General features: G+C 46.0%; 1 protein-coding gene across 4 annotated transcripts in view; it reads right to left on the minus strand.

Annotated features, from left to right (window-relative positions):
- Window positions 1-2603: 2603 nt before the first annotated feature.
- Window positions 2604-27123, minus strand: part of SLC27A1 (solute carrier family 27 member 1) — a 52131-nt gene continuing 27611 nt past the window's right edge. For 3 of the 4 annotated variants that reach the window (XM_081898126.1, XM_081898127.1, XM_081898125.1), the window contains exons 9-13: window positions 26318-26444; window positions 20697-20834; window positions 19381-19545; window positions 15633-15779; window positions 2604-4453 (exon numbers count right to left, since the gene is read on the minus strand). In XM_081898126.1, the coding sequence (XP_081754252.1) occupies window positions 4296-4453; window positions 15633-15779; window positions 19381-19545; window positions 20697-20834; window positions 26318-26444 (735 nt within the window). In that variant the 3' untranslated portion in view covers window positions 2604-4295. The remainder of the gene's footprint in view (window positions 4454-15632; window positions 15780-19380; window positions 19546-20696; window positions 20835-26317; window positions 26445-27123) is intronic. The other variant, XM_081898128.1, reaches the window with a different exon arrangement.

A 27123-nucleotide genomic window follows, 5' to 3' on the forward strand; every position in this document is an offset into this window, starting at 1 on the left:
GAGGGAGCCGGCGGGCGGAACGGAAGGGCCGCGCGGCGAGGGAGCCGGGGGGACCCATGAAAGCAGCGAGCGCGGCCGGGCGGAAGACCGGGAGGTAGCCGAGGGAGCACGGGCGGAAGAGGCGCCGGAAGGAAGCGCAGCGCAGCCCGCCCCCGCCCAGGAGGCACCGGAAGTCCGGCGGCGACCTCGGAAGCCCCCGCAGCGCCGTCCCGCGGCCGGAGGCGCACCTCTGGCTGCCGGCCTCGGCAACTGGCCCTCAGACTCAGCCAGGGGGCAAGCTGGAAGTCAGGAACCAGAAGCGACCCACGAAACCACGTTTCCCACGTCCAGCAAGAGTCCCGCTGCAAGAGCAGCTTTGGCCTTTGCTCCTGCTTTTTGAGTGCCTTCCTCCTCAGCAAAGTCTGGAGGGCGTTGTGTTGGCTGCCTCTGTCCCATCAGGCACAGGGGAAGACCGTGTGATGGGAGTCCCAGAAGTAGGTGGCTAAGGCACAGGTAAAGCCTGGTCCTTAGGAAGCCTCCTCCTCCTCCTCTGCCTTTAACAGAGCAAAACGCAGCAGGTGAAGAAATTAGTCTCCTATTGCAGATGACACAACCTTGATGGCAGAAAGTGAGGAGGAATTAAAGAACCTTTTAATGAGGGTGAAAGAGGAGAGCGCAAAATATGGTCTGAAGCTCAACATCAAAAAAACGAAGATCATGGCCACTGGTCCCATCACCTCCTGGCAAATAGAAGGGGAAGAAATGGAGGCAGTGAGAGATTTTACTTTCTTGGGCTCCATGATCACTGCAGATGGTGACAGCAGCCACGAAATTAAAAGACGCCTGCTTCTTGGGAGAAAAGCAATGACAGGCCTAGACAGCATCTTGAGAAGTAGAGACATCACCTTGCCAACAAAGGTTCGTATAGTTAAAGCTATGGTTTTCCCAGTAGTGATGTATGGAAGTGAGAGCTGGACCATCAAGAAGGCTGATCGCCGAAGAATTGATGCTTTTGAATTATGGTGCTGGAGGAGACTCTTGAGAGTCCCATGGACTGCAAGAAGATCAAACCTCTCCATATTGAAGGAAATCAACCCTGAGTGCTCACTGGAAGGACAGATTGTGAAGCTGAGGCTCCAGTACTTTGGCCACCTCATGAGAAGAGAAGACTTCCTGGAAAAGACCCTGATGTTGGGAAAGATGGAGGGCACAAGGAGAAGGGGGCGACAGAGGACGAGGTGGTTGGATAGTGTTTTCGAGGCTACCAGCATGAGTTTGACCAAACTGCGGGAGGCAGTAGAGGACAGAGGTGCCTGGCGTTCTCTGGTCCATGGGGTCACGAAGAGTCGGACACGACTAAACGACTAAACAACAACAACAACAAATTTCTATACTGTCTTGTATGTCCCCCCTTTCCTGGACCAAAAGTGGTCCTGAAATGTAGATTGGTGGCAGCCACACATCTCTCATTAGTTAGATTCTAAATCTCAGGGACAGGGCTATTTATTGAAGATACAGGCGCAAATTAACATGAAATGAAACCTCCACCTTTTTAGCTAGAGGCATCTTGAAATTTTGTTTCTTGAGCATGCATGCCTAGCTGCCTATGCTCTTCTCCAACCCTTTGGAATAATCCCCCGCCCCTTTTAATGTAGAGACTGTCTTCCTACTTTGCTGCATGTCTCCTGCACAGGAGTTCATATCCAGTCCTCCACTAAAAATAATGCATGGCATAAAGTAGCTCTTTTTATCTTCCCTGAATCTTCCAATGATTAGCTGTATTAGATGTCCTGAGGTTCTGGTTCAAGAGACACCTGCAGGAATGAATGTTAATGTGTGCAGAGGGCCCATAAATAATGGTCTTCTATCCTGCTATAGCCAATGAGGTCAAGCGTCTACAACGGGAGCAATTTCTTGTAGGGGAGGGAAGTATATGACCACAAAACAGCATGGAAGAAACTATCAGCACATGCCCTACCAGGGGACACTTTAGATGCTCAGAAAATGCATTATTACAACAAAAGGCACTGCCTTGAGGGAAGACACAGGAAGAGTAGAAAGTCCAACTTGCGAGACATGCCTCGTCTCACAAAAGGATGAGGTAAGAGTTTGATTTGGAAGTAAGGTTCATTGGTTCCAATGAAGTTAAATTCCAAGGACTGAAGGATACTTAGGATCCTTTTTGGGTTTTCCTTCTGAAAACTTCTGATATAATAAAAAGTGAGGCATGACCATGGATCAGGTGTTTGTCTTAAGTACATCCTTTATATGGGTTGTATTCTTAGAACAAAGGGAACCTATTAACATAATTTACAGAATACATACTGCGTGCCTGCCCCTCCAATATGCATACAGGCAACCCTAGTTACTAATCCAAATGAGACTTGCTTGTGATAACGGCTTATGCAGATATGATGAAGAGACACAGGAGATGATCCAATGCTAAGTGGTCTCCACCCACAAAAGTCTTTTTGCTTGACTAGCTACATCAATTGGTTTAATAAAGCCTGACAGAACAGAACTGAGGGCAACAAAGAGTGAAACTGGTCTCTGCATTTGACTGAAATGACATGCAGCTGCATACATCAAAGAGAGACAGTGACAAAAAAGAGGAAGACAAACTCTTAAGCTTTCTTCATTTTTTATTTTCAAAACAAAGTTATACTTTGACAATAGTGACTCCATCTGAAAATGTAACTGTTAGTGCATGATTTCTGTTCAAACCATGAACTATATAGCCTTAAAAAAACCTATGTGCTTTTCTCCAAACATCAGGGCTCAGTTAGCTGTAGGTGCCTTTTTCTGAGGATTAATAACAAAGCTAAATTTATTACAAATGTTAACCTGCTCTGACTGGCTCTGATGAAAGGCACATTCTGGGTCTAATAACAAAGGGAAAGCACACATTCCACTGGTTTCAGAACCATTACTTAACAATGGCCCTACTAGTACTGTATGGTGCTCTGTTATACAACCTAACACTGCATAGAAGTCTTTGTAAAATGGTTTTGTGCAAAGTTACATTTTTATGAAAGAGAAGAAGGGTTATTAAAGGGAAAAGGGCACAGAAAGAAGAATACAGGAACATCCCAGTAAAATAATCAATTCCATAGAAGTTAACTAGGATATCCTTGGAATAGCTGCATTAGTGGTACAGGTCTTCCATAGCAACATAATCACAAGAAAGAATCACAGCAACTTTGAAGGTATGGTCACTCACAAGTCTCAGTATCCCTTCTGTCTTCCTTGTTTTAAATAAAATGCATTGTGCCATCTACAGAAATTGCACTAGAAAAAGCGGTAGAGTTAGTAATACCCACAGTTGTGTACTGATGGAAGGTGAATGTTAGGATTATGTTGCAACTTGCTTTGAGCAGCTGCCACACTTTCTACAGAGAGCAGTGTGGATCAGAGAAACCAAAACAAATGTTACCAAACTTTGTTCTCAGGATTATCGCCCTGTTTTCCAAGATTCTGGATCAACGTCAAGTAATCTGAAATGTTGCAATGTTCAAAAGTGGACATGTAAACCAAAGCACAATGGCTTCCCCTACAAGGATACAAAATATTTTATTGATCTTCTGTCATTGTGTGGAAGCTTTCAAGCACCACAATGGATTAGAAGGGTGTTTCCTGTGCATTTTTCAGCCCAAATTTGTTTTTGCTTTAATATAAAATTTTTAATACCAACTTTGTTGTTACTTCATCAAATTAGTCGTTTTATTTTTAAGATCAAAGTCTCTGCAGATAAAATATTGCATTTTGAAAGTCAGTCCATTAAAGTTCTACCTAAACATGGGTACATTTCAGAGTGATGACAACTGGAGGGACTATAAATGTGTAGATTAGGAAGCTGGAAATCCCAAAACAACTGAAGACGCTCCACAGCAATTGTGCTATTGCCTTAAGTAAGGAAAATCCAGCTGAGACACATGGCAGAAGGCAAGTCCACCAGTGCTATTGCAGGCTCAGTCACACCAACATATTGAGGGCTTTAACAATGTAATAATGGGGACCATAAATCTGTCTTGCTTCACACAGTGTCTTAAAATGCAATGGTTACATAGAGGAAGGGGAAGAAAAACCATTCTAAAGACTGAACAGTAGAAAGGGGCCACCACCTTTGCTCAGGAAACAGTTAATGTGCTTTTAAAAAAGATGATGGCCACTCTACTCCCTGTGCCTTGCTAGTTTTTGTCCCTACTGCAGATGTTCTGAATGGAAACCTTGCTTCACTTGTTTAACCAAGTTTGTTTCTCTAGCCTAGCAAAGACCTCCAGTGGCAAACTCTTCACTAGTGGCTTTTGCTGATGAAATCACAGAGACACCTTTCCAGCCTGGATCCTCTCAAATACACACTCATCCACAGGTAGGTACTTGCCAAGTTTTACATCCAATAAATATAATCGATCAGATGTCTGGTGTGGGTTGTAGCTTTCCCTTTGCAAACGTGTTTTCTGAATTTTGAAAGTGCCTGTTGGAAGAAAAGAAGTCAGAATAATGGTGGGAGGAGGACAAGGGCAGTGGCAAGAAACAGCTATAATGCAGATTGAAGGGAGATGATTGGCTGAAGGAATTGCCCTGCTCTCTTCTTCAAAGCAAGCATGTCATGGTCAGATGTGAACACAGCTCAAACTTCAGCTAGATTCAGGAGGAAGATTGGTTATTTCTGTGAGGCAAGTTGTTGGTATTGTTACCGTAATTTTGGCCCCATAGGACGCACCTAATTTTTTTTGGGGGGGGGGAATAAAGGAAAAAAATTATTTCCCCCCCAGGCACGGGGCAGGCGTGGGGGAAACCCGAGCTTCCCCCGACCCCAGCCCCCAGAACAGCCGCAAACCTAGGGAGCCGTGCTGGTCTCCCCAGGCTTGCGGAGAGGTGCGCAAAGCCCGGGTGCGCTCTTCAGCACGCACCAGGCTTCGGAATGCAGGCAGCTCCGGATCCGGAGGGTGGCGCAGAGCTGCAGAAAGCCCGGGAGCGCAGGCAGCTCTGCGCCACCCTCCAGAGCTGGGCGCGGCTTCGCGCCAGGATCCGGAGGGTGTCACAGAGCTGCAGGAAGCCCGGGAGCGCAGGCAGCTCTGCGCCACCCTCCGGAGGCCCGCACGGCTTTGCGCCGGGATCCGGAGGGTGGCGCAGAGCTGCAGGAAGCCCGGGAAAGCCTGCATTCGCCCCATAGGACGCACACACATTTCCCTTCATTTTTGGAGGGGAAAAAGTGCGTCCTATAGGGCGAAAAATACGGTATATGCATTAGTCACGAAATACAAAAATAGCCTCTGGGCGATTTACAAAATAAATTCAAAGACACAGTTAAAAATATAGCAATCAATATTCCAACAAAGCAACAACCTCAATATGCTAACAATAACTAATAAGAAAGGTGAAAAGGTAGAGACAGAAATTACTAAAAAGTAATGATTGTTACAATACAGAATACGGTGAATCGGTCATCTTGCCATTTTGGATGTTTCTAGATAGGAGCTTGATGTCACAAACAGGTGGTTTAGAAGGAGTTTTTTCTCTGTGCACAACTGGCATGCAACTGTGCACATGCTCCATTTTTTAGGCTTATATTTTTCATCGGTATTCTGCTGCTTCCCATCCCCATCAGTAGGTGGCCCTTGATGAAATGTTTCTGTGCTGTTTTCTGGCCCCAACTCTCATCCACTCCTCCCCTGCCAACCAGTACCTTCTCTGGTCTGGGCATGCACACATGTTTGTCCATATATGTGTGCACACACTTAAGGAACTCTACAGGAAGTGTGCAAGAGTAAACATTACCAGCTCTTAGTTATGCTTAAAAAGGTAAAGGACCCTTGGATGGTTAAGGCGACTCTGGGGTTGCGGCGCTCATCTCGCTTTCTGGCTGAGGGAGGCGGCATTTGTCCACAGACAGCTTTCCAGGTCATGTGGTCGGCATGACTAAACTGCCACTGGCGCAACAGAACACCGAAACGCCATTTACCTTCCTGCTGCAGTGGTACCTATTCATCTACTTGCACTGGCATGCTTTCAAACTGCTAGGTTGGCAAGATCTGGGACACAGCAACGGGAGCTCACCCCATCACGCAGATTCAAACCACCGACCTTCCAACTGGCAAGCCCAAGAGGCTCAGTGATTCAGACCACAGCCCCACCCGCGTCCCCTGTTTCAAAATGGAAGGTTATGCTTGGGGTTGTGTGTGTGTGGCTGAGTACATCATTCATTTGCATTTGGGTTTTGTTTTAATACGGATAGCTTGCACAGGGTTGATATTTAGCAATACCTAGAGTCTGAAAAAAGATAGAAAGAAAAATGCTAATCAATGTATTGTAACTACAGTCTCCAAGTTAATCCCCTACACGTGTTGAGATGTTGAGAGAAAAGTTCCTTTGAACCATATTGGAATTTCAGCATTTGCTGCCAGCATGTGGCTATTGGTAGAAACGGGCAGAGGCATATTGGTTGAGCTACTAGAGCAAATGACTATGTCAGGGCTTTCCAAACTTTTCATGTTGGTGGCACACTTTTTAGACAGACATCATTTTGTGACACAGTAATTTGGTTTTACTAGCAAACCGGAGTGTCAGGGAACTGCCATCGGAGCCGAGAGTGGAGGTAAGGCTCCCCAACGATGCAGGAGAAGGGACCAGCAGGAGGAGAGAGAACGCTTCCTTTGAGGAAGGAAATAGGAGTGACACCAGGAAGCAAGGGGAAACTGCGGAGAGAGGGCTCCAAGACTCTTCCACAGAGACCAGCGGGGAGAGCACAGGACCTCCGTTGGGCACGCCCACTCTGCGCAGGAGACTTCCACACAGGGAGGCGAGGAGGAGACTTGGTGTCAAAGAGTTTCTATGTTGGAAGAAGTTCAGGAAACGCCCACTGACGGATTCTGCCAGCGACTGACACAGCCATGGAGAAAGGGCTGTCCAGCCAGGGAAAGGTTTTGCCAGGCTACGTTGCCTAGAACAGTAGCCCCCTTTACACACAAGCAACCCCAATATTCTTTACAGCAATCCGTCAGTCCTTGACGTTGTTTGTGCGCAGCGACAGGACAGGGCAGCACCATGAGTCAAACCGGAGGAGCAGGCGCCGGAGAGGGAGCAGCAGCAGCGCCAAGTCTGGAGGAGAGAAACCGAGATTTGGAACAGCAGGTGGCTCTATTAGCGGCGTGGCTAGATGAAAGGAGGACTCAGGATGCCCATGGGAAGCCCACCCCCATCGCAAGGAAGGTACCGGGACTGGTGCACAAGTTTGGGGGAAACCCCAGAGATTATAATGCATTCAGGACAGAGGTACAGTACGCGCTGGAATTGCAGTATGATGACTTTGCTGATGATGGGGAGAGAGTCGCTTTTGTTATTGGGCATCTTCAGGACGCAGCCAGGGAATGGATTCGGCCATTAATGGCAACGCAGAACGCTGCCCTAAAGGACCTTCGGAAATTTTTCGGCGCCATGGACGCCATGTTCTCAAGTGGGGTGGAGCAGAGTGTGGCTCGCAGGGAACTGATGGCATGCAAGCAAGGGGGCCAGACAGTTAGAGAGTACTTGTCGCGTTTTGCGATGCTCATACACCGGCTCGGGTGGGAACTGGGCTCGGAACCAGTGCAGATGCTGTTGGAGGAAGGCTTATCCCCCTCAGTGAAGGACGAACTTTCCCGCGCGCTCTGCCCTCAATCAATGGATCAGTTGACTAAGGCTGTGCTTTCGATTGGAGTACGGCAAGAAGCACACGCTTTAGAGAAGCGGGAGGGGAGGGGAGAGCGTTGGCATGATGACCGCATTCCTGAAATACCGGAGCAACCTTCCCAGCCAGTGGAACCAATGGAGATTGGGGGAGCGCACACGCGCGGGGTTTCAAACTCCAGCGAAGTTCGAAAGAAGGAGGGAAAGGAGGGGAAAACAGCCAAGAAGTGCTTCCTCTGCCAACAGCCAGGACATTTTGCCAGGGTCTGCCCTCAAAGGAAGGCATGGCAAGGAATGGTGGGGGCTGCTGGCTGTGAGGAGGGGGGAGAGGAGGAGCAGGGAAAAGCCAATGCTTGTCTGTCGATCAAAGGGCACAGCAGACAAGCCAGCAACCAGTAAGAGTGCCCAAGCCAGACCCCCCCCCAGCAGCCATAGCCATAGAGGTGGTGCTAGAACTTCCCAATGGGCACCCAATCAAGGTTAAGGCACTGCTGGATTCAGGCAGTTCCTGTAATTTTTTCAGCAAGGATTTTGCTCTGGAGCACCAGCTATACCTCCTGCCTCTAGACTGTCCCTTACAAGTAACGACCATTGATGGCAGGGAACTCCTGGGAGGGGAGGTGACGCACCAGACTCCCCCCATGAGAATGATGGTCTCCAGACACACTGAGACCATTGCCTTTCACGTAGCCACACTGGCAGGACCACCCATCATACTGGGAATGAGCTGGTTGGCACTACATGATCCAGTAGTGGCATGGCATCAGCGGACAGTTTCTTTTGGGTCAGCTCACTGCTTGGAACCCTGTCACGGGGGGGGACCCCGAGGATGGCTGTAGCCAGGGTGGCAGGGATGGAGGTAGGGGAAAAGAGGAAGGTACCGCCACAATATGCTGACCTGCAGGATGTATTCAGCGAGAAGGAAGAGGATAAACTACCCCCCCATAGACCCTTTGACTGTCAAATCAACCTACTCCCAGGGGCTCAGCTGCCAGTGGGTAAACTGTATGCCATGTCGGACAGGGAGATGCAGGAGTTGCAAGAATTTATCGACAAGAACCTGAAAAGAGGTTTCATAAGAGAGTCAAGGGCGGTGGGAGGCAGTCCGGTGTTCTTTATGGACAAAAGAGACAGCCAACAGCCCAGATTGGTCATAGATTTCAGGGCCTTGAACCTTGTATCGGAACCAGTGACCTTCCCAATGCCCAGAATTGACGATATTTTAACCAGGGTGAGGAAGGGGAAATTTTTTACCAAGCTGGACCTTCGGGGTGCATACAATTTGATTAGGATGAGGGAGGGGGATGAATGGAAAACCACCATGTTCACCCCTCTGGGGGCCTTTGAATACCTCGTTATGCCTTTTGGATTACAATCAGGCTCCGCCTGTTTTCAATCTTTCATGCACCACGTGTTGGGGTCCCTGCTGTACAAGAATTGTGTGGCCTTTTTAGATGACGTGTTAATCTATTCGGACAACGAGGAGCAGCATGTCAAAGACGTCCGGGAAGTGCTAAAGAGACTACAGGAACACCAGTTGTGGGTCAAACTGGAGAAGTGCCAATTCCACGCCCGAGAGGTAGAGTTCCTGGGATACCGGTTGTCAGACAAGGGCCTAGCTATGGATCCAAGCAAGGTGCAGGCGGTGCTGGAATGGAAGACCCCCAAGACCCGGAAGAATGTGCGAAGGTTCCTGGGGTTTGGGAACTTCTACAGGAAGTTCATCAAGAACTTCGCCCACTTAACCGCACCCATCACCGATTTTCTCAGTAGCAAAAAGAAGTTCGTCTGGATGGAAGATGCACAGCAGGCCTTTGAAAGGCTAAAGAAGGCCTTCGCTTCGGAAGAGCAGCTCTTGCACGTGGATCTGCAGAAGCCAATAAGGCTGGAGAAATACGCGTCAGACCGAGCCGTAGGGGCGGTGCTGCTCCAGCCGGGAAACCAGTCCAGCAGGAGACCTTGCACGTTCTTCTCGAGGAAGCTGAGCAAGTCAGAGCAAAACTACACGGTGTACGACCGGGAACTGCTTGCAATTTATGAAGCCTTTCGACGCTGGAGACATTTGTTAATAGGGGCGCAGCACAAGATCCAGGTGTGCACGGACCATAAGAACCTGGAATACTGGAGGACTGCACAAGTACTCAACCAGCGGCAGGTGCGATAGGCGCAGGAGTTCTCCAAGTTTTTCTTTGAGATTCGGTACGTGCCGGGAGAGGAAAACGTCAGAGCAGACGCCCTCTCCCGGAAGCCGGAGTATATGGAAGGAGAAGGATCACCAGAAGCCCGACATGTCATCCCCGAGAACCGATGGGTGTGGGGGGGAGTATTAATAGAGAGGCGAGAACTAGCCGGACTGACGAAGGACGACGAGTTCGCACAAACCAAAATCAGGGAACTCAGGGGCACACGGGAAAACCATGGGGGTTTTGAGGAGAAAGAAGGGGTACTGTATTACAGGGGAGCACTGTACGTACCAGAGGATGACTTGAGGAGAATGGTACTCAAACAGCTCCATGATAACCCGACGGCGGGGCATTTCGGTCAACACAAAACCATGTTGCTGGTCACCAGGCAGTTCTGGTGGCCAAGAGTGAGGGAAGATGTACGAGAGTACGTACGAGGGTGCGACTGCTGCCAGCGAGCAAAGGGGGAGAGGGCGGCGCCCGCGGGGTTACTAGAACCCTTACCCACACTGGGAAGACCATGGGAGGTGGTGTCCATAGATTTTATGACCGATTTGCCCAAGTCAAGGGGTAAAACCGCCGTCATGGTGGTTGTCGACCTGTTAACAAAAATGTGCCACTTTATTGCTTGCTCACATGCGGTTACGGCAGAGGAAACGGCCAGGCTGTTTGTGGATCACATCTTCAGGCTGCATGGCGCCCCCTTAAGGGTTTTGTCTGACCAAGGGAAGCAATTTACTTCCAGGTTTTGGAGGAAGCTCATGAGCTTGCTGGAAGTCGAGGTAAGCTTCTCAACGGCCAGACACCCAGAGACCAACGGGCAAGCGGAAAGAGCGAACAGTATACTCCAACAATACCTACACTGCTATGTCAGCGAGAGGCAGAACGATTGGGTGGAGAAACTAGCGTTGGCCGAATTTGTGTACAATAATGCGGAACATGTGTCCACGGGTATGAGCCCGTTCATGGCCAATCATGGATGTCAACCCAGGGCCTTCCCAGGGGGAGGGGAGGAAAGGTGGAGTGTACTGGCAGCGGAGCAGTTTGTGGAAGAAATGGAGGCCTTACACCAACAACTTAAGATGAACTTGGAACGGGCCAAGGAAGTGTATAAGAGGCAGGCCGACAAGCACCGTAGGGAAGGAGAAACCATACGGGTGGGGGACCGGGTGTGGTTGTCAACCCAAGGGTTACCGTTCAAGGGAGGGTGCAAGAAGTTGCGGCCAAGGCGGCTGGGACCTTTTGAGGTATCACAGCAGGTTAATCCAGTGGCCTTTAGACTCAAGTTGCCGACCAGCATGAAACTACACCCCGTGTTCCATAGATCCCTACTCTCCCCATAGAGGGAGGGACTGGAAACTCCGGGGCAAGAGAGAGAGGCCCCCATTCACCCACACGTAGAGGAGAGGGAACTCAGTAGTCAAGCCACGGAAATACTCGATTCAAGATGGCGAGGGGGACAAGTGGGGTATTTGTTGGCTTGGGAGGGGGAACCAGAATCGGAAAACACGTGGGTTCCGGCGGAAAACATTAGGGATGAGTATCTCCGGGGGGAGTTTCACGGCAGGTTCCCAAGGAAGCCCAAACCAATAGCGAGGTTCTGGGAGGAGCAATTTGGCACCACAGATGAGGAAGAAGATTTTATGGGGTTTCTGGCCTCCGAAGAGGAGGGAGGAGAGGTATCCGAGGGAGAGGAATCAGACTGGAAAGAGTACCCAGTGCGAAGAGACAGCAACAGGTGGAGAGCAATGTTTGAATCTTCGGAGGAGGGGGATAGCTCCTTCCGGGGATTCCCCGCATCACCGTCAGGGGAAAGGGAGGAATTTAGACCCAAGGAACGGGACGGAGGTGAGGGGGGTCCTGGGGGGAGGTGGATGTCAGGGAACTGCCATCGGAGCCAAGAGTGGAGGTAAGGCTCCCCAACGATGCAGGAGAAGGGACCAGCAGGGGGAGAGAGAATGCTTCCTTTGAGGAAAGAAATAGGAGTGACACCAGGAAGCAAGGGGAAACTGCGGAGAGAGGGCTCCAAGACTCTTCCACAGAGACCAGCGGGGAGAGCACAGGACCTCCGTTGGGCACGCCCACTCTGCGCAGGAGACTTCCACGCAGGGAGGCGAGGAGGAGACTTGGTGTCAAAGAGTTTCTATGTTGGAAGAAGTTCAGGGAACGCCCACTGACGGATTCTGCCAGCGACTGACACAGCCATGGAGAAAGGGCTGTCCAGCCAGGGAAAGGTTTTGCCAGGCTACGTTGCCTAGAACAGTAGCCCCCTTTACGCACAAGCAACCCCAATATCCTTTACACGGAGGTTAAACTAACGCCTTTCTAGCCCCAGGAGGAGCACACAGAACGTTTGTGCGACACACCTACACACTACAGCTGGCACACTAATGTGTCACGACACTTACTTTGAAAAGCTCTGGGGCTAGGTTTTGCTCAGATGAGGAACAAAGTGTGGCAATAGAGACCATGACCAAAGCAGAGAGAGAGAGAGAGAGAGAGAGAGAGAGAGAGAGAGAGAGAGAGAGAGAGAGAGAAAGCTCACCAGCTTCCATACCAGTGGGTACAGGCTGACAGATTATTTTACTTAATGGGCTTTCTGTAGTAAGAGAACATCTGGCTGTGGTGAGGACTGCAGGGCCTGCTCCCTTCCAGGGCTTTCTCCAACTGGCCCAGGGGGCGTGGCCCAGGCCCTTATTTGGAACAAACATTTGGGGAAGTGCAGGAAGTTGTTCTGCTATTGCTTCCCTATTCCAAGTGGTTTATGTGTTTTAAAATGTCCTCAAGCAGTCGGTGGCATTTTAAATTTTTATTTCTTTTTCCCCCTTTTTTGCTTTGTTGGGGGTGGGTGGGTGGGATGGATATTTGGTTGGGGATTAATTTTAGTATAATTGTTCTGTTTTTGTTTTTTGTTGTTTTATTGGTTGTGTATAGTTTGTGTTTTGTTTTTAAGGGGCGGGATCAGGGCTGCCTGGGAGTGGGGCCCCAGCCAACACAATGGCTGGGACAAGTTCCACAGGGGGGGAGGCACTGGGACATCCGATCTCGGTGATCATGGGCAGGAGGAGAAGTTATGCTAAGACCAGACCGTGTCATTACCGAGGAGGCAGGTGTAGTCGTTGTTTGAAGACTATCCCTGCCTCCGGGTCTGGCCTTGTCCAGATGGATACTGGAATCAACAGGGGAAACCCACATGACCTGAAGGTGTTGCTGTGTAATGCCAGGTCAATGATGAATAAAACCACTGCCATCCACGACCTGATTGTGGATGGTGGATTTGACCTGGCATGTGTGACAGAGACCTGGTTGGATGAAGCAAATGGGCCTGTCCTTGCCGCTGCTTGCCCACCAGGTTTCTCATACGCACAGCAACCCAGGTCATGTGGGCGGGGAGGGGGGTTTGCAGTGATTTTTAGGAAGTCATTAGCTTGCATCAGGCGTCCTACTGGGAAGACCCAGTTTTCCGAGTGCATGTTCTGGAAGTTGGGCAATAGGGGCAGTACAGGATTCCTGTTGGTGTCCCACCTCCCCGCTGCACCAAGGATTCCTTGTCCGAGCTGCTTCAGGTCGTGGCGGATGTTCTCCTGGAGACACCTAGCTTGGTTGTCCTAGGGGATTTTAACATCCATGCCGACCACGACCTTACAAGGGGCCGCTCGGGACTTCGTGGAAAGCATGGCCTCCATGGGGCTGTCCCTGAATAAGTTTGGCCCAACTTATAGTCATGGACATGCCTTAGACCTGGTGTACACCTCTAGTGACGTGGGTGATCTAACACTAAGTAAAAGTGAAACAAAAGAAGTGCCATTGTCAGATCACTTCCTGGTGCAACTGGACTTCTCTGCAACCCTTCCCCTCTGCAGGGAGGTGGGACCAATTCGGATGGTCTGCCCCCGCCAAGCTGTGGGGATGTTTTTACCAATGCTTTTATTAACTATGTTTTATTGTGGGATATTTGGCGTTTTAGGGGAGAGGTGATAACTCTGCTGGGGAACACATTGTACTCCTTCTGGGGTAGTTTATTCCCCTTGGGTCCCCACCCTGCAGTCAGCTCTCACCTGTAACTCCTAGAAGCTGTCTGCAGGCAACAGCAAACACACTGGCTTCGACTGGCCAGCTAAATCAGGTGAGGGTAGATGATGGGTCTGAAAAACTGAGGGGGGAAATCATATCTGCTGCCTTGTGGGACAAATTTAGGAGAAGAGTAGGCTAAGGAGTAAACCCTACACAAATCCAGAGTCCCTAAGATGGCTTCTTGTACACCTCCTTCAGGCAACTTCTACAGTCAAGCTGGTGCCAAATATATTGCTCTGCTTTCCTTTGGACCACATCAGCCAGGCTGAGAGGGGGATGGAGCCCAGGACCTCCATACTGCCCAGGCTTGTGCCCCAGAAAGTTTACTAAATAACATAGGAGGCAACAGTTATGAGTCAATGTCTTTGCAGCCACAGCAGGCACTATGATTCTCTGGCAGTTTGACTTCACCCCTGGAGGCACACTCCATTGTCTCTTGATCCAACAATGCTTTATTGTACTTGTTATTCAAATTGTTCTTTGGGGATTTTTATTACAGCTGATGCATTCTGATTTTAAATATGTAAGCTGCCTTAGAAGAATTATTCTGTTACACTCTCAGGGTGCCCTTCCATGCATCATGGCAGGTATTTTGCTAGTTATCTGCAATCTGAAATGATTAATCTAAGTTACAGATATTAATTCTGTCTCACTTCTAGGTTACAAATTCCCTTTATGTCCAGCTCTTCCTCCAAATTACAGAGAAGGTCACCCTTTCACCTTCTGGCAAGGTGCATAAACTATCTGTTGCCAGTATATTGAAGCAAAGGCAGCGGAGCAGAAGTCCATGGGTGAAATCTGGTGTCAATTAATGTAAGTTAATGAGGTCAGTCTTAAATATTTCAAACAAAAAGCCACAAATCTTCCAGCCTGCTATGCCTAGTTAATAGTTACTATTTAGTTGTGAAAGATCAAGCAGAAACTCTTTCACATAATGAAAGTTACCACTTGATACATTTAGATCTCCATTACACAATCGGCATCAAATGCTGGTTTTGTTCCTGTCATTTAAATCTGGCCGCAGCTCAGCTTGCTAAAAGAGGCTGAGTTTCTCACTTCTTCAAAGCAAAAACAGGATATTTTAAAGCCTGTGCCAATCGTAAAAAGGCTCTTAATTCCAACATAAGGGAGTGTAAGCAAGAATGCCAAGATGCTGAAGCAAACAGGCAGTTTCTTTGTGGGTGCAGACAATGAATTCTTTAGCAACAAACTTGACCAACAGCCTACTTGTTAATCTGAGCTGTTTGAAGAAACCTGCTTAGAACACATCCTGTTGCTCTCCAAAAAAAGAGAGAATTCTCTGGGGTTAGCTCAGCTGCTTCATGAAGAGAATGTGAGTGAGTTTTATGTGCTTGTGGGTCAATTTCCACAACCATTCTCCACTTTTTGGAAGATATCAGCATCAACAGTTACCATGCTTGATGGTCAGGAGTTCAGCAATCTCAAGCAGCTGTACAAACCACACAGGGCTAATGGTAGGAGAGAGAGAATGCCCATAGTATGTTAATTTACTGCCAGGATGTTCTTATAAAACAAATCAATCTGCTTCCAGAACCTTTAGAGAAGAAGCAATTCCCACTTTGCTTCACCCTACTCAGAGAAATGGAAGTAAGGATCAAGTGACTGGGTTGATATACCGAGACCAAATATTCCAGCATAGAGTCTGACAGCAAACAGGCCACCTGGGCCGGGTGCCAAGAGAGGATCTTGCTGCAAATGTGCCATTACCTGTAGTGTCAACCTGGGGCAAGAGCCGGAGGAAGATGGGTCGTGCATAAGGGGGCAGTACTTTCTGCATCTCTAGGTACAGCACGTTAGGGTTTAACTTGGCTTCAGGATCAGCAATGGCTGCCATTCCTGCCTTGCCTTCTACTCCTGAAATCAAAACAAAAAACACAGGAAGGGACATAATCTTACACCACAAAGGAGCAGTTAGACCCAACCTAGCAAAATCCACAGCTGGAATTCAAATCAGGTTTCACTCCTCCCTCCCACAAATAACTTCACAGCAAAGGATAAAAAACAGCCTAGCCAGAGAGGTTGCCTGCTGCCTTCCCATAGGAAAGAACTGCTACTTGCCCTGTGACTGCACCAGGAATGTCAGTCTAGTGCAGGCATGGCCAGACTTGGCCCTCCAGCTGTTTTGGGACTACAATTCCCATCATCCCTGACCACTGGTCCTGTTAGCTAGGGATGATGGGAGTTGTAGTCCCAAAACAGCTGGGGGGCCAAGTTTGGCCATGCCTACTCTAGCCTCTGTCTCTGGAGAGGGAGTTGTTGCTAGTTGCTCCCCTCCCTATGAACAAAAGGAACACCAGAGGAAAATGCCAATTCCAACTCACCAATTTGTTCCGGCAGCGTCAATCGCATCTTCCCCCCTTCCCTCATTTAACCTCTAGTTTTTTAGTTTGAAGATCCAAAGGCAGGGCTCATATCTCATTTTTAAGTATGTACAGCTTTCTGCCCTGCATCAACATTGTATAGTGAATTTTAATTGCTGGGAGCCATTTTGGAGTCAGTGGAGGAAACAATATAATAAACTACACTAGTGGCCAAAATTGTGGAAACCTTTCCAAGGTTTGATGGCTCATAGCACCACTTGTTTTTGGAGTAATACCACAAAATTATATATCAATGGAAAGATAATTGAATGAAGAATGTAATGCAACAAAGTTTGTTCAGTTATCTGTATTCTATAAAATGTTATGGGCAAATAACCAGAAAAGGAGTGTTTAGAGGGCCAATCATGTGTCATCTTGTTTTGGCAATGATGGCTCATAACACCATTTTTTTTAGTAATACAGTGGTACCTTGGGTTACAGACACTTCAGATTACAGACGCTTCAGGTTACAGACTCCACTAACCCTGAAATAGTACCTCGGGTTAAGAACTTTGCTTCAGGATGAGAACAGAAATTGCACAGCAGCGGGAGGCCCAATTAGCTAAAGTGGTACCTCAGGTTAAGAATAGTTTCAGGTTAAGAACGAACCTCCGGAACAAATTAAGTTCTTAACCTGAGGTACCACTGTACCATAAAATTATATATTAATGGAAAGATAATCTAATGAAGAATGGAATGCAATAACTTTTATGAAAGATTATTTATTACAACAGCAGTCATAAAGAAAAGAACATGAAACACATAGAAAAAATTAATATACAAAAATTCTCCCCATGTCAGTTAATACTTAGTTGGGCAACCTTTAGCCTTCCCATGGAGTAAACCAAGTTTTTTAGTTCTGCAGCTATAATAATGTGAAACCAAGATTGAATTATTGCCTCTTTTATTTGGGTTTTATTGCTGGGTTGCTTCTCAACTTTCTCCATAGATTTTTGATTGGGTTTTGGTCTGGGCTATGCATTTTTGGGCATTTACATTCCCAGTAATGATGCAAATTCTGCCCACATGTTTTGCTGTCATACAACCCCAGATCGTAACACTACCTGGGTGTTTCACGGTAGGTGTAATACAAGTGGGATGTAAATCTTCTCCGATTTTCCTCTTCACGTATTTCATGCCATCACTATCAAGCAAGGAGATAGTCCCTTGTTCCGCTGTCCACTTAACATGGGTTTTAGCCCAGTTTAATCTTCTCAACCTTTGTTTGAGAGATAACAATGGCTTTTTCCTTGGAATTCTAGCATATAGACCATATTCCTGCAGTCTGCGCCAACAGTCCTTGCACTCAACTTCACATTATATTGCGCCATGTCATCTTGTATACACCCAGATGATTTTCTTCTGTCATTTAGGCACAGTCTCTCAATTCTTCCACCGTAACTTGCTGTTGTGCACCTTTTCCTGCCTTTACCAGTTTGATTTTGTAGTGACTGAGCCTTCTTATACGTCTTCAAAAATTTAGAAATGCCACTTTTGGTTAAGTTTCTACCAATTTTTCTTCTAATTTCTTCATAACTGTAACCTTGTTCACTTAATGATACTATTTTACATCACTTCCTGGCTGATCAGTCAACTTTGCACCATTTCTTTAATTTTTTTACGTTTTACAAGCTCACTAAATGAAAGAACAAAAAAAACCCCAACCAACTTGATAGCAATCACATAACACACTGACAAATGTCCTCCTTATTTATGTTGTAATAAATAATCCTTCATAAAAGTTATTGCATTCCATTCTTCATTAAATTATCTTTCCATTGATATATAATTTTATGGTTTTACTCAAAGAAAAAGTGGTGTTATGAGCCAAGGTAACACCTAATTGGCCCTCTAAACACTCTTTTTTCTGGTTTTTTGGCCATAACCTTTGATAGAATACAGATAACTGAACACACATTGTGGCATTCCATTCTTCATTAAATTATCTTTCTATTACTACAAAAACAAGTAGTGTTAGAGCCAATAAACCTCGGTAATACACTTTCTCCAAAACATTTCCACAATATTGGCTACTAGTGTAGATAACTGAAAGAACAGTAGACTTTCTGAATCAAAAGACAATTTCTGCCCTCTTGCTCACATTAACTCTTCACTCTGCTCCTTTCATTTCAGTCACCAGCTATTATTCATCCGCATAAAGGATGTTTTGTTCTGCTCCAACAATCCATGCCAGAAATCTGGGCTATGCCACTAACAGTGACCAAGAGGAGTCCTTTGGCAGAAGGAAATAAGCCCAGTCTATAAGTCTTCCTCTCCTTTAACTAGAGGAAGACCTTTGTCATCACATTATTTTAATGGTCACTGTAGATTGTACTTTTCTATCTGCTTGACCTCTGTTCAGGCAGATATCTCTGTTGTCAGTTTCAAAAGTCTCCTCACACTGCCCCACAGGGGCCTGGGACTTGTCTCTCCATTCCCAACAGCAAGGGCTGGCTGGCTGGCTGGGCTCCCTCACCCACTTGCTTGCTTACTCCGATGCCACCTCAGCTTCTGGCAACCAGCACTCCCTGACCAGCCCCAGAGGCATCATTTGCCTGCAGAGCTTATAACCAGGGCTGCTGCAACAAACAGCTGTGCAAGCCTTTGGGAGCCAGAAATGCAAGAGGGTATCAGAGGAGGAAGGGAAAGAGGGACAGAGGCCAGTGTTGCCCAAGGCACCCCTGACCACCATTCAAGGCACCCCAGGATGCCACGGCAGACTGGTTGAAAACCACTGCACTAAAGACATTCTGATGATGTTTTTAGAGGATGACACTCTGATTGCTCATTTGTATTTACTTCCTCTCTAGTGGTGAATGTACCTCTGCTAGGTGAATCTTATTTCTGTATGATTTACTCTCCTTTCTCATCAGCTTGCTTGCAGGACCCCAATTCCAAAAGCAAATACTGATTTCTAACTATTCTGGGAAACTAAACAGCCAGATGGGCATAAATAAATAAATAAAATTTATTTTATTTATTTATAGGGTATAAATAAAATTATTATTATTATTATTATTATTATTATTATTATTATTATTATGCCTACTCGCTGGTCCAAATGGCATTCCCTGCAATTGCATTGTTCCATTTACCTGGCACTTCAACTCCATAAACAGCAACATCTGTCTTGCTGAGGATGTGGCTCAGGATTCCTTCAACCTCTGTGGTAGAGACATTCTCCCCACGCCAACGGAACGTGTCCCCACTCCGGTCTTTGAAATACATGTAGCCAAGTTCATCCATCACTAGTACATCTCCTGGAATTAAAGAAACGACACTCAATACCCAAACAAACAGCAGAATTGCCTGCTTTTGGGGATCACTGGGTATCTACTACCTACTGCCCTGGAGGAAGGATCCCACAACAGCAAGGGAAGGAGGCAAGAACATCACATGCCTGCCCCTGTTCCAGGTGGCTGTTCCCTTCCTCTGCAGCAGGGATGAGAAATATGCAGCCTTTCAGTTATTGTTGGACTGCAGCTCCCATCCTTCTTTACAACTGGTCAAACTGGCCAGGCTGATGGGAGTTGGGACCCCAACATCTGGAGGACACGTTTCTCATCAATGCAGACCTGGCCTACCACTGTGAGAACGATCCTGATGCTTTTCTATGTTGACTTTCTTAATTGTAGTTTTAAATAATTATTTTACTGGTAAATTGCCTTGGAAGGATTTGTATCCTGCAAGACAGGCTAAAAAGAATTGTGATTGGCTAATTATTGATGAACGTAGTTGTCTCTGCCTCTACAATTGGGGATCCAGTAACAGAAGACCTAAATAAAGTGATGTTGTTGCTCTCCAGCCGCTAATGGAATGACTCAAGAGCCAAACAAGCAGATAAAGGCTCAGAGGCTGGGCAAGAATGAATAATTCCCTATGGTAAAACTATTCCATCACAATAGGTAACAAAATCAAACCAGAAGGCTTAGGACAAGAACCATAACCACTTGAAATCCCCTGCACATGGAGCAGTGCTCTATTGAAAAAAGACATAGAAAAGGCAATGAAGGCAACACATAGGCGTCCACCCCCACCCCCACCCCCGATTATTTAAGTCTTTTTTCTCTTTTTTTGTCTAAGCTTATATTGTACTTCCAGGTTATACTATAGTTAAGCCGTCTTCTCAATTCTGGTTAACAGAAAGGCAGGGTACACATCTTTTAGATAAATGTGATACACAGAGCATTCTGACTTTGCACATCCATGCTTAGGAAGTGCTGCTTCCTAAAGCCAAGTCACATGAGAGCAGTGGCACTCACTTGCATGAGTCACTACTGGGAACCCATGAGTAGAGTAGAGTAACTGAGGGCAGGGTTTGCTGTGTTTAGTCTGAGCAAGATCAATCTTCTAGGCCACAACTATAAATATCCCTAGCCACCAAAGAACAAGATGATGGCCTGAAGAGTACCTGAAAGGTAAGCCTGGTCCCCTTTCTGGAAGACATTGTAAGCAATCTTCTTGTTGGTCGCATTCTCATTGACATAGCCATCAAACCTACGCAAAGGATCCTCCTGGTTTATTCGACCCACAAGTAGTCCTGGTTCTCCTGAAAATAAGAATTCCAGATGGAAAAAATAGAAATCAAGATACCTCTGCAAAGATTATTCCAAAGTAACCACTTTGGAATAGAATAGAATAGATAGAATTTGTTAGCATCTGAAGTTTCCATGTTTCTGCCACAACATCTCAAGAAAAGTAGACTGATTTGTTCACAGCCCTATAAAACCAGACATCAAATGAGACATGTAGCCCAGTCTTACTCATGTATGAAGTTAGTGGGTCTCTACTCCCAGGTTAGGTGTGTAAAAGACTGCAGCCTGTGGAGGTCTGTTCTACAGATATTCCAACTATTTTATTATTTATTTATTTATTTATTACATTTATATGCCATCTTTTCCTCCAAGGAGCTCAAGGGGGCGTACATGGTTCTCCTCTTCCCTAGTTCATCCTCACAACAACCCCGTGAGGTGTGTTAGGCTAAGAGATGGTGACTGGCCCAAGGGCACCCAGTGAGTTGGGATTTAAACCCTGGTCTCCCAGGTCATAGTCTAACACTCTAACCATTACACCATTTTGTGCACTTTCATCTCACAGTATTTTTGCCTGACAAAATTCATGCATGCTGCAGAGTGATACCATCATGCAACATTATGATACCATTAAAGAGAAGCACAAGAAAGAGAGAGAACCGGCTCACCTAGCTGCATACATCGACTTTGGTGCAAGGGAGTGAACAACTGGGGAAGGAAGGATAGCCAAGAAAAGGGGAAAAAGACAATCGTTCTTCATAAGTGACAATCACATGTGGTTCAGCTCCATGGTTAGCTTCAAATATAGGACCATAAATTGAGTTATCCTGTTAATCTACATCAGTTCAGGACAGCACATGTTCCTCACACAGATGCTGCTGGCAAAATATGTCTTTAATTCACATTTAGTTAAAATGGGTTAGTAGTTCATGGGACAGTAGCAATGTAGTCAGACAGAGAGGCCCAGTTTATATGTTCATGAGGTAGCAATTCAGTTCCCTTGAGGAAGCCTGCATTTGCCTAGCTTCCATCTAAGGTATATGTGGTTTCAGATCACTACATGGGTTATCTAAGGTGCCACAAAATCTCCAATCTGCTCTTGAAGTCATACTAACTGCAGGTTTGACTATGACAAAGAGCAAAGCAAATTAGCAAGAACTCAGATCTAATGATTAGGAACAATGGCCCTATTGGGACAGCCAATTTGTCCCTTAAGACCTCACCTGCAGAAGCCATAGCAGTTAAAAGGAGGAATATGAAAGGAGAGTGGCCCACGTCCCAATTATTACTAGACGTGGATAAAGATGAGCCAACTTTGAAGAAATATGATGAAATCAAAAACCACCCGTCAGACTGGCTCCAATATTTTCAGTTAAATCAAAGACTGTGTATAGATAAGAAAGAAGGTCTTGCAAAAGAAACATTCAAATTCAAAAAAGAGTTAACCCACAATAAAGGAAAAAAACATATCACGAATTTACGACTATTTATTAGAATGGGAAGTAAAAGAGGAACAAATTAAAATAGTAATGGTAAGGTGGGTGCAGGACCTTGGATACAATATCTACATGGAACAATGGGAAAGATTATGGAGGTATTAAATTCACTGCATGCTACAACATTAGGGAAAACACTATGACGATGCAATACAGATGGCACCACACCCCTAAAATGTATAAAGACAGGTCGCCAACATGCTGGAAATGCAAAAAGGACAGGGTCATATTTTCATATGTGGTGGAACTGTGGTTATCCATGAATTTTGGAATAACATCTATACAGTGGTACCTCGGGTTACAGACGCTTCAGGTTACAGACTCCGCTAACCCAGAAATAGTACCTTGAGTTAAGAACTTTGCTTCAGGATGAGAACAGAAATTGCGCAGCAGCAGCGCGGCAGCAGCAGGAAGCCCCATTAGCTAAAGTGGTGCTTCAGGTTAAGAACAGTTTCAGGTTAAGAAAGGACCTCCAGAACGAATTAAGTTCTTAACCCGAGGTACCACTGTAGTGAACTTTAAAAACTATTCAAATTTACATTTTAAAAAAGACCAGAAAACTTCCTATTAGGTATACTACCAATAGAATTTTTAAAAAATATAAGACCATTGTCTATGTATGCAATCATGGCATCCAGAATAATAGTGGCAAGAAACTGGAAAAATGAAATCCCACCAATGATTACAGAGTGGCAGACTCTTATGATAGAATACCTGCAACTAGCAAAACTGATGGGAAGAATCAGAGGAGTGTCAAACCAATAAGGATACAGAGAATGGAAAATATTTAAAGAATATCTAAAATTGCATTGTACAAACAATAAGATACTTGCTGAACTAGATTGATACTTGTAAGCAAAAAGTGTATTAGATATTATACTGGAATGTGTGTGTGTGTGTGTATAATGAAATAACATAAATCTGTGCAAGAAAATACAGACAGTATAAGCAGTATAATAAGAATTATTGGAAGTTTTACATTTTAACCTGTTATTTAATTGTAATATAGTGTATTTCTTTCTTTTCTTCCCCCCTTTTCTTCTATTTTTTCTTTATTTGTATTGTTTTTAAAAAATATAATAATAATAATAATAATAATAATAATAATAATAATAATAATAGTAATAATAATAATTATTTATACCCCGCCCATCTGGCTGGGTTTCCCCAGCCACTCTGGGCGGCTTCCAACTGAATATTAAAAACAATACAGCATCAGACATTAAAAACTTCCCTAAACAGGATGTCAGTACTGGTTGTTGTCCTCTTCAGATCACCACACAAACGCTTCTTGTTCTTTTATAACTTTTTATTGTGTATTAACAAACAAACTTTTAAACGATCCTTATCTTTAACTATTCTTCCTCAGAGTCACTTCTTTCAGATACCTTCTGAGCTCTGCTTCTCCGTGACCAGCCACCTTCAAAATGGCGAAGGTGCCCCTTCCTTCGCTTTCCTGCTCTTTTTCCTACCCTCCTGGCTAGAGCTGGCTTGTATCTCCTCTCCTCCGAATCTGAGCTAGAACTGAACCATGGCCTTTCCTGGGAACAGACGGTCCCTCCCTGTTCCTGTTGCTCTCTTCTGCTCCTCCCCCCCTTGGGAAATGCTTTATCCCTCTGGGAAACTGGAAACTTCTACCTCTAACTCTTCCCTGACACAGTTGTCTTTTAAAAGTAAAATAGTTGTTTATTGCTTTGACATCTGCTGGGAGGGCGTTCCACAGGGCAGGCGCCACCACCGAGAAGGCCTCTGCCTGGTTCCCTGTAACCTTACTTCTTGCAATGAGGGAACCGCCAGAAGGCACTCGGCACTGGATCTCAGTGTCCGGGCAGAACGATGGGAGTGGAGACACTCCTTCAGGTATACTGGACTGAGGTCATTTAGGGCTTTAAAGGTCAGCACCAAAACTTTGAATTGTGCTCAGAAACATACTGAGAGCCAATGAAGATCTCTCAGGACCGATGTTACATGGTCATGGTGGCCACTCCCAGTCACCAGTCTAGCTGCCGCATTCTGGATTAATTGCAGTTTCTGAGTCACCTTCAAAGGTAGCCCCACATAGAGCGCATTTCAGTAGTCCAAGCAGGAGATAACTAGAGCATGCACCACTTTGGCGAGACAGTCTGCGGGCAGGGAGGTTCTCATCCTGCATACCAGATGGAGCTGGTAGACAGCCGCCCTGGACACAGAATTAACCTGCGCCTCCATGGACAGCTGTGAGTTCAAAATGACTCCCAGGCTGCACACCTGGTCATTCAGGGGCAGTTACCCCATTCAGGACCAGGGAGTCCCACACACCCACCCGCCCCCTGTCCCCCCAAAACAGTACTTCTATCTTGTCAGGATTCAACCTCAATCCATTAGCCACCATCCATCCCACAACCGCCTCGACTCACACACTTCTGCTTTGTATGATTTGTTATTTATGTATATATGTCTATGTGGGAAATTAATAAAGATTTTTTTTTTTAATTGTCACTTAAGAAGCCGGGATATATACAAGTGCCAGGGACCCAAACGTAAGAGCTTCCAAACAGGATCTGAAGCTAGTTGACTTCCAGATTCTGGCATTCTGGAAGCTAGTGACCATATTTTGCCAGTTAAGATGAAACAGGGAGCTGCGGTTCACCTTGTCTTCTTGATTTGTTCAGCAACCTGGGAAGAACAAATTAGCTGCAAAGGAGTTGCATCAGGTGTACAGAGCTTGTGCATATCATGGCTTATTAAGCCACAAACTGATCACCCAAACCAGATCAATATTTCACAATATAAATTAAGATCAGTTAACAAATTACAACAAACAGAAGTACACCCATAAATAATTCAGCCTCAAACCACCGTTGGTTATGTACATGGAAACAATCATCAGTTGGCTGTCACTTTTTCGGATGGCTGCCAATCCTTGTCCTAAAAGATTCATTTGAATCTATCAACTCTGCTGCTTTATATCAGGAGTAGCTAAGCTATTGCCCTCCAGATGTTGTTGCACTCCAACTCCCATCATCCCCACCTAGCATGGCCAGGGATGATTAAAGCTGTAGGCCAGCAACTTCTGGAGAGTCCCAGGTTCCGCTACCCCACTGTGTGTCTGTGCTTACCTTTCTTGTATGGCTATCTTTTTATCTACCCTCTTCTTTCTCTCTCTTCATCCTCTTACATTTCTCTTCAACTTCTTCTTCCGCTTCCAATTGCCACCACTTAACTTTTCAGCCTGTTGCTCTGTTCCAGGGTTCTATGCTCCTCCCCCCTTCCCTTGCTCTGCATATTTATTTATTCAACTAATTTATATCCCACCCTTCCACCTTTTAGGTATTCAGTGTGTCTTACAAGCATGTTTAGATTAGCGGCAGTGAATGTCAGGGAAGAGTTAGAAGTTTCCAGTTTATCAGAGGGAGAAAGCATTCCCCAAGGGGGGGAAGAGACCAGTGAATCTAATAGAAGGGAGCAAGAGGAACAACAGGGAGGGACTGGCTGTTCCCAGGAAAGGCAAGGGTTCAGTTCTAGCTCAGATTGGGAGGAGGGGAGATACAGGCCAGCTCTAGCCAGGAGGGTAGGAAAAAGAGCAGAAAAGCAAAGGGAAGGGCGCCTTCGCCATTTTGAGAGTGGCTGGTCACGGAGAAGCAGAGCTCAGAAGGTATCTGAAAGAAGTGACTCTGAGGAATAATATTTAAGAACCGTTTATAAGATTGTTTTGTTAATACGCAATAAAAAGTTTTATAAAAGAACAAGAAGCATTTGTGTGGTGATCTGAAGAGGACAACGACCAGGCCTGACAGTGAAGCCCTTCACAAGACCATGGACTCCTTCACCTGACACTTGATGTCTACTCTGCTTCTGGCCATCTTGGTCTCCCTGGTGAAGCAAAGAACAACCCTGCCCTAGAAGTGTCTGTCCACGATCCTCCCCACAATCAGCCCTGGGAGGTAACACCATTCAGGTCAGAAGATGGCTAGGGATGCTCCTAACACACAGCAATATCATATGGCAATCACAGTGACATTTACCTGGGCGGCAGGTGATGCATAGTCCATTCTCTTTCCTTATCAATTCCATGGTATCCTCATTTACTTTTACCAAGCGAATAGGATACACATTTGGCAAAATTCGGCTGTTGAAGCCACAGGCACCAACCTGACAAAAGATAAAGCAAAGTTTAAAAGACAATGGAGGCTACCCTGAGTCATTTGCCATGATTAACCAGCAAGGAACAGCCAGAGCTTCCAGTGTATACAGATCCCTGAAGAACGATCAGCTGAGGAGAACAGAAACAAACAAAAGGAAACAGGGGAGGAGGACCTGCTCAACCCCCCTATACTATAGCAAGTATCCTGGATTGTGGTATTGCTAGAGATGTGGGGAAGAGAGAGATATATCCCACCAGTTTGTTTGCTTTTAAATTGATAGTCTCCTCGCTTTATACAGGAATGTTTCAGGAAGAAATTTGTCTCTTTCCCTTTTCCCCTTTCCAGGACCTCCACTGCTATAATACACACTTCACATACAGTAGTAAAATGTTCAGGTTCAAGCAATATCTTTAGTGCCTCACAAAATGTTCTTCCCCCAGTCCTGAAGCTTCTACTTCACCCAGCCCCCTCCACAGAACAGTCTAAGGTTCCTGTTCTAGGCTGGCAGGAACCCCAAGGAGGAACAGTCCTCTTAGGAAACTGGGATGCACCGCGACATTAAAAAGGTCAAGGTTCAAGGACCCCTGACAGTTAAGTCTAGTCGCAGACGACTCTGGGGTTGCGGTGCTCATCTCGCTTTACTGGCAGAGGGAGCTGACATTTGTCCACAGACAGTTTTTCCAGGT

The sequence above is a fragment of the Podarcis melisellensis genome, assembly GCF_964234715.1.
Source record: "Podarcis melisellensis genome assembly, chromosome: 2".
Lineage (NCBI taxonomy): Eukaryota > Metazoa > Chordata > Lepidosauria > Squamata > Lacertidae > Podarcis > Podarcis melisellensis.